Source organism: Octopus sinensis, linkage group LG7 (genome assembly GCF_006345805.1).
Source record: "Octopus sinensis linkage group LG7, ASM634580v1, whole genome shotgun sequence".
Lineage (NCBI taxonomy): Eukaryota > Metazoa > Mollusca > Cephalopoda > Octopoda > Octopodidae > Octopus > Octopus sinensis.
Genome location: NC_043003.1, coordinates 102,139,108 through 102,147,510, shown reverse-complemented (window position 1 = coordinate 102,147,510; position 8,403 = coordinate 102,139,108). Strand labels below are relative to the sequence as shown.

Genomic DNA, 8,403 nt, shown 5'->3' with positions numbered 1-8,403 from the left:
CAGCAGGAAAGAGAGAAAGGTGGAGGTGAGGTGTCGGGGTGTGCCCTTAAGGTACAGGTTAATCTATACAAAAACCCAGAAATCACTAACTGAAAACCCACACATGTATACATGATGACACTTACACCTATGCAGTTCTTTAAATCATGCCATAACCCAAAATCAGAAAATATATACATATACATAATTACATAACCACACATATTCATATACATACAATAAACACACACACACAAAAATAAAACAAAAACTCAACAATTTTTATAACTTTGTCAGTATTTTTTTTTTTTATTTTTGTCTTTCTTCCATCATCATCATCTTCATCATAAAATCGTTGGTATAGAGGTAAACACTTTCAGAAAAAAAAATGTATTTAAAAAAAATAAAAACAAAAAAAATTGTCTTCAGCAATTATTTCAAGTGAGAAAGTGAAGGATAATAGGGAAGGGGGATTGGGTCTAGGAGTGGGGAGGAGTGTTGTTTAACATAAACAGTTTATATTGGTGTTGTTGCTATGGTAACTTTTGTTGCTGTTGCAGATAGTGGGGGTGGTGGATGGTGGTGGGAACTGTAACAATTTTTTATAGCTTTTTTTTTTTATTAACTGGGATTTTTTTTGTCTTTTCTTTATTTTTTATATAATTTAAATCCAAATGCTACTAAAAATGTGTGGGCCTGGTAATAGCAATATCACCTGTGTTCAGCCGTGGGCGAGGCAGATCGCCAAAAATGAAACCTTCGTCTTTCCGTAGACTTTCTGCCAAGGCCTTCATACTGGCAGCAATTTCTTGTGGGTCATGAGGTGAAGGACACTGTAATAAAAAAAAAAAAAAGATTTAATTAAGAGTTGTTGTTGTAAAGGCCATATGGTACAACATCAGTACAATCAGTAGTATACTGGACAAATACTTTGTGGTATTTAATAATGTACGTGTGTTCTGTGCTTAAATCCCTCAAGTGGTTAACACTAGCTTTTATCCTTAAGATAAGTACCAATCAAGTTGATATATTGAATACATTCTCACCCAAAATTTGTGGCTTTGTGTCCTTTCTAGGTACCATTTAAGCTAGAAGAGTCGTTAGAGCATTGGACAAAATGCTTTGAAGCATTACATCTTACATTCCAAGCTCAACATTACCTTGCATCCTTTCAGGGTTAGTAAAAGTACCAGTCAAATACTGGGGTCAATGTAATCAACTAACCCTGTCAAATTATTGGCCTAGTGCCAACATTTGAAATAACAACAACAACAACAATAATAATCCTTTCTATTATAGGCACGAGGCCTGAAATTCTGTGGGAGAGAGTAAGTCAATTCCATCAACCCAGTGCTCAACAAGGACTTTTTCCATTGACCCTGAAAGGAGGAAAGGCAAAGTTGATCTTGGTGGAATTTTGAACTCAGAACAGATGAATGGAATGCTCCATGTGCTAATGATTCTGCCAGTTCACTGCCTTAACAACAACAATAACAATAACAACGATAGTGATTCAAATTTTGGTACAAGACCAGCAATTTCAGGAGGAAGAGAATTAGTTAATACTATTGACTTCAGTACTACGTAATTTATTTAATCAACCCTGAAAGGATAAAAGTTTACCTTGGTGGAATTTGAACTCAACATAAAGAGTCAAACAATGATCTATGACTGAGGAAGGCCAACAATTTTCAGGGAAGTGGATTTAGTTAATTACATCAACGACAGGTAAATACCACAAGGCAATTTGTCTGATGCTTTAACAAGTCTAACGATCAATCACTAACAACAGTAATAACTAACAAGATAATCTCTTACATTTTCTTTGTCTGAGGCTGATGAACAAAACATCTCTTGGTTGAACCGCGGGACATTAACAGGGACTGATGCTGAATGTATGGCATCTGGATCAATGCGTTTTTTTCCACGAATGTATGAAGGTTCCGTAACTTCTGTTGAGGAGTCCAGAGCTGGAAAGAGAAGAACCAGTGTGGCATGTTTACACATATTTTAATATTTACATTCTTACTGTTTCATTTTCTTTATATTTCATTCAAGTTTAGATAAATAAAAACATGGCTCGGTGTTGATATTTTATCTTGTTGCACATGTTATGAAAGTGAGCTTGTAAAGGCCCCAAACAACAACTGAAACAAAAGGAGACAACTTGCAGCTGCCTGAAAACTTGTTTGATGACTGAGCCAGAGAGACAACAAGACAATGAAGAGAGAGTATCTACAGAGTTTCACCTGGCCTGCTGGAAATACAAGACAAATTTTCCTCAAATCACACCCTAAAGAAGTAAGAAGCATGTTAATAGTTCACTCGAAGCATTGTTATACAGAAGTAGAATAATAAGCAAAAAGGGAAATAAGGAAAGTTACCAACAATGCTTCAAGACATATGGAATCAACAAATATCCAGCATCTATTACAAACACCCTACAAGGATGCAAGCCAAATAAAGATGACAAAAAGAATCTCTCTGGGAATTGCTGCCTGAGGATTCCCCACTTTAATGAGAAGACCATCTTTGCCATCCATGGGGACAGCCTCAACATCCTGCTAACCAACTCAGGACTGTCCCTGATCACAATGCAGAACAGCCCTGCACACTGTGAACTGTCCTTTCCATAATGCAAGCAAGTGTCTGAGAACATACATGGTGTGCCAGATATGGTGTTCCAAATACAGTGACTACTACATTCCACATCTAAAGCCGACCATTCCACATCCAACTGAAGGAATACCTGACTACAAACGCATCTTCCTTTCACAAACACATCATGAAATGTGGTGATACCATCAGAGAGAGATGCTTCCAAACTGTTTAGAGAAATATAAGAAATATTTGTATCAAGTAATCCTTACTGATCTACTGATTTAATCTTAAGATCAATAGCCAATTGGAGTAGGACCAAAAGCTCCTATAGATTACCAACCATCCCCTACATCACTGCAACTATGTCAAACATCATCATCATCACTAAAACAGTGATTGGTATTGTTGCCTACCAACACCATGTTTTCTGCCACCATTATTGCCTGCTGCAATGAGGAGTGTTATTGGTGTTGTTGTTATCAGCCACCACTTTATCAACAACTAGAAGGGCATGTACCAACAATACCATCACCTACTACTACCATGACATTTACCACCAATACCAATAACATCAATGTAGTCAACACCATTGCTGATTACCCATGGCATTTACCACCATCAACAACATTGATATAGACCACCACTGCCAATCTACCCCCATCTCCAGTGTAACATCTATGACACCAACAACACCATAATTTGGAAAAGTGCTACTGTTAGCACAAACACTAGACTAACATTGGATTACTGCCCATTCAGCTATCCAAATGTATCCATCTATGTAGACATTTCTTTGTATCCTTTTGAAAATGGGCCTTTGTGCCTGAAATATATAAAGGTTTTTCAGCTTTTTTCTTGCACTGGTTGAAGCTTTCCTCATTTCCTTTTATTTATTATTTAACATGAAAGTAATTTTAAACATATTTTGTCTGAATAATAAGACAGGCTGGACAAAATCGGGTAACTTTATACACACGTATGTGTGTATGTGTGTATAGAATAGGTTGTGTATGTGCAGTGTATTTCTATCTACAATAGAAACAAGCAACACTAAATACCAAAATGTGTGTGTGCATGCACACACACACACACACACACATGTGTACTATGTCATTCTACATACTACTAATACATATCCTCACAGCAAACCATCTTTAAGAATAACTATTTCTACAAACTACAGTTATTGTTAGTAAACATGCCTGACATACAAGACAGCTTTTGTGTGATGACATTATGGACCACATCAGTTATAGAAGAGCACACAGCTTCTGTGGCACCACTTAAACATATTTTCACATCAACCCCACTCAGACACTACTTTGTTCTATGATACTCTTTGTTTTAAAGCAATCTAGATCTAAATTAAATATGAAATTTTAATGGAAGGTTTTATTTTCCTAACACCAACTTAATAATGACAACATTATTTTACTGAATTCTTCATTATTTTAAGAATTAGTTGAAACATAGCAGTTATAATTCAACAGAAATATGAAAAAGAAAAGGGTTAAAGCAATATAATTCTTCAGATTTGACAAAGTCTCCTTCATTTGGAAGTCTTTATAAAAAAAATTGTCTTTTGTCTTTGAGTAAGCAAGAGAGAGACAAGTGAATGGAGGGAAGATAAAGAAAGAAGAGAGGTATTACATACAAATGTTTAACCCTTTAGCATTCAGATTACGCTGTCAAATGTAATGCAGATTCTTTTGAATTCCTCATGCATTGTCTCATAGCTTTGAGATTTCAGTGATGAGATTATTTTCTAGTTTTAGAATGACATTGCCAAATAGATGTGAGAGGCTGGATCTGGCCAGTTTGAACATAAAATGGATAGAATATTTGAGCCAGATAAGGCCAGTTTAAATGCTAAAGGGTTAAGAATGAAAGAAAATTACTGGTCACTTAAATAGTTTACTAAAAATAGAAAACTGATTTAGTTATATACAAAAGTATAGCAAGTGACTGAACATGAACGTGCATACACACACATGCACACTAGTGATGAAATATAAGTGAAATCATCATCATTTAACATCTGTTGTCCATAGGTTAGACTAGTATCTGCCATGACAACAATTTCACTTGGCTTGATGAGTTTTCTCAAGCACAGAATATCACCAAGGGTCTCGGTCACTTGTCATTGCTTCCATGTGGCCCAACACTCAAAGGGTGCTTTTTACATACCACTGGCACAAGTGCTAGTTATGTGACACCGGCATCGGCCACATTATCTCTGTGAGGCCCATCACTCAAATGGTGCTCTCACAGAGAAGGTGGAAAAAGTGGAGGGAGTAGAAAAAGAGACAAGAAAAACAAAGTATAGAAGGGAAGATGTGTGATAAGTAAATGAAGCTAACAACAAAGGTGGGTGGGTGATTAAGGGTTAGCAGGGGAATGAATGGAAGACAAGATAAAAGGTCAAAAGCCACTGATATACTCACCGAAATCATCATCATCAGAGAAATAGAAAGGTTCCTGGTTATCTCTTTGATCTTCACCACTCAGGTAGAACATACCTGGAAAATACAATAGAACAATGAATGTTATTTAGATTGGGTTGTTTCTCAAATATCACCACCAACCCCTAAACATCAATAGATGTCTAAATCCCACAAATCTACATCCACTAGGGTTTCTGCAAATTTGTCCCCAGGGTCTTATGCTCTAATTTTACTGCAGATTTCTCCTATGGATGTCAGATATAGACAACACAAATGTACCTGGTAGTCTCTTGCTGACTATCTTTCTCATTAATGCCTGATGTAGCATGTTTACTTTACTGTCGATAACCAAAGATGCTCCTTAACAAAAGGCACCTATCAAGAAGTAGAATCCTATAATTGCCAATATGCTTTAAGACAAGAAAGGTTAGTAAAGCCCATAGCCTTTTATTTTTTTAAATAAGTTAGTGAAGAGAGAAAGAGTAATATACTCATAAGCTATTCAGACCCTCCTAGTGAGGGTGATGTAGTGAGGGGGCTGTTCCCTAGTGAGGGAGCTGTTCAAACCCTCAGACTAGTGAGGGTGACGTAGCTAACACTCATTCTCAATATATATATACACCAAAAACATGACAAGAGAGGGGACCAAGGCTCTGGTTTAAACACCTGCAATAGAGTGAACTTGACTAAAGGCATTCATGGGCCAGGTGGCAGTGTTTTAGGTTTGGTCTGTCATTCATATTTTGTCTTGCTTTTCTTTTGAATAGTTGCTAAAACATAGGCAAAAGTTGAGTAAAATGCCAAAAGCAATCATGACAAACCTTGTTTTATCCTCTATACAAAATAGATAAAAATGGGTCTGGTAATTCTCTAGTAACTGAAACAAGTAACAATATTCCATCTCAAAATGGGAAGAAAAATTACACCAAATGGTGGTTGATAGGTTTGACAATGGGTAACTGAGTTGATAAAGTATCAGATTGATGTTCATATCTATCACTATCATCACGTGTACATAAAAAAGACACTTAACTAACACTGGTACACTATATTTAACTATAAATAGTTGGTTCAGTGCATCTAGCAGTAAATAGGTACCAAGCTGTAGGGACAACTCACAGCTCTAAGCAGTGGGGAAAAGCATAAACACACTGGCTCAGTACATTCAATTGTAAACAGATACTATGTTGGCTCAATGCACCTAACTTTAAATAGATAACTGACTCAATACGTCTGGCAGTAAATAGATACTGTGCTGTAGGGACAGCTCTGTACAAGAACAAGCATGAGTTAATTGACAAGTGCTTTGGTAAATTGCAGTGCTAAGATCAACCAAATGATGATGGAAACGTACTCTGATGTCCTTCTATCCAGAAATTCTTCTCAGGATTTTCAGGAGACCCTTCCCCTGTTTATGTCAAATAATTTCACAAGTGCACCACTACCACTACTTTTATATAAACACACACACATAGACAGATGTGTGTGGTTGTTTTTGCCTTGTGACCCATCTTTCTCATGAGGCTTTCTCAGGATAAACATCATATCTCATATTCACAGTTTTGGGATCAGATCCTTCCCTAAGTGATGAGCAATGTCATCTAATACAAACATATTACCCACATAACATGTACACAGCCCATACTAAACATGCACATGCACACACCATCCAAGTACAGTATAGCCATATCTTTATATATAAAAGTGAGGTTGTGTGCTGTCTGTCTCCTACGATTTAGATTCCTAACTACTCCCACATTTTGCAGTGCAGTGTAACCAAAAGCGGGTATCTTATAGTCGTGATTCATATCGAGCCCTTCTGGGTATTAGAGTGTGTCTATGATGAGTCTACGATTTTAAAAATAATTTACCATAATTTTTTTCCATTTTAATGCATTTTTTCGCTATTATATAAGGGAAGTAACTCTCTAAAAATGTCGACAATGAGTCAACGATTTAAAAAAAAATTTACCATCATTTTTTTCCCATTTTTAATGCATTTTTTTTTCTATTTTTTGGCTATAACTCTCTAAAAATGCTTATATAGTTATTTCCCTTACAAACCCGAGCAACGCCGAGCGATACTGCTAGTATACATATACAGATACTAAGCATAGGTGTAGCTTTGTGATTGCAAAGTTTGTTTCCCAATAAAATGAGCTTAAGTTCAGTTTCACTGCACCACGCCTTAAATAAGTATCTACTACTACAAAAGTCCTGGACCAATCTAGCTTTGTGAGCAGATTTGATAGACAGAAACTGGAAGAAGGCTGACATGTGTATGTACATATGTCATTTGTCTGCCTGTATGTGAGTGTGTGTATGTGTGTGTATAAAAACGTGTGTGTATGCACATGTGCTTGCATGTTTGCTTATATCTGCAATCACTTGTATGTAAGTGTGGCAGTCAGTTTCTCTTGTCGACAAATTGTTCAGTCACTTTGTGCTTTCTAAGTTATATGAGATAAAAGATCTCTTATTTGGAAAACAGGTGAGGCTTAGCATCAAGAAGGGCATCTTGCTGTGTAAAACAATGCATCAAAGTAACATTTGTCCAACCCATGCAGGTATGGAAAAACAGACATAAATCTGAACAAAAATAGACTTACCATCAGCTTCCAGTTCAAAATCTCCCAAAGGAGACACCATTTGTTTCTCTGAGTTGGAATCTGATTTGGAATGAAAATCATTCTGAAAAATAAAAAAAAAAACATTTACACTATGTTATGGACTTCCAAATTAATCAATGTCTTTGTATGTTTCTTTGTTCTTTCATATTTACCTGTGGATATGTGCCTGTATGTGTTCTTCTATATATGTGTGTATTTGTGCATCTATGTGCTTCCATATTATGCATGCATGTGTATTTGCATCTATATTTATCTATGCATGTGTATTTGTGTTTCTGTATATGCATGTGAGCATGAATGTGTTTCCATATTTATATATGAATGTGTTCTTACATGGATGTATTCATGTGATTCCGTGTGTATGTGTATTTCCATATCTGTGATTTTATGTATACCTATGCATTGCATCTGTATGTGTACTTCCATATTAATCTATGTATGTGTCTGTATAAGTACTTCCATTTTTATGCATGTGCATTTGTAGGAGTATACATGTGTGTGCTCCCATATTTACACTTGTGTGTATTTGTAAGTCTACATGTTTTCTTATTTATCAATATTTTATGTGTGTATAATATATCTATTAACATTCTCCGAGGTGAAGCATTTTTTGATATTTACATCTACATTACATTTCGATCAACAGGTTTGATCTTTAATCATCATCAAGTGTCTTACTTTCGGATATATACATTAGTTTAGAAATAAAAGCTCCTAGTTTGATAAGTGTTTACATATTTAGGAAAAAA

General features: G+C 35.9%; 1 protein-coding gene across 5 annotated transcripts in view; it reads right to left on the bottom strand.

Annotated features, from left to right (window-relative positions):
* Nucleotides 1-264: 264 nt before the first annotated feature.
* Nucleotides 265-8,403, bottom strand: part of LOC115214268 — a 111,610-nt gene continuing 103,471 nt past the window's right edge. For all 5 annotated transcript variants that reach the window (XM_029783413.2, XM_036505028.1, XM_036505026.1 and 2 more), the window contains exons 10-13: nucleotides 7,634-7,715; nucleotides 5,025-5,099; nucleotides 1,798-1,949; nucleotides 265-812 (exon numbers count right to left, since the gene is read on the bottom strand). In XM_029783413.2, coding sequence (XP_029639273.1) covers nucleotides 660-812; nucleotides 1,798-1,949; nucleotides 5,025-5,099; nucleotides 7,634-7,715 — 462 coding nt within the window. In that variant the 3' untranslated portion in view covers nucleotides 265-659. The remainder of the gene's footprint in view (nucleotides 813-1,797; nucleotides 1,950-5,024; nucleotides 5,100-7,633; nucleotides 7,716-8,403) is intronic.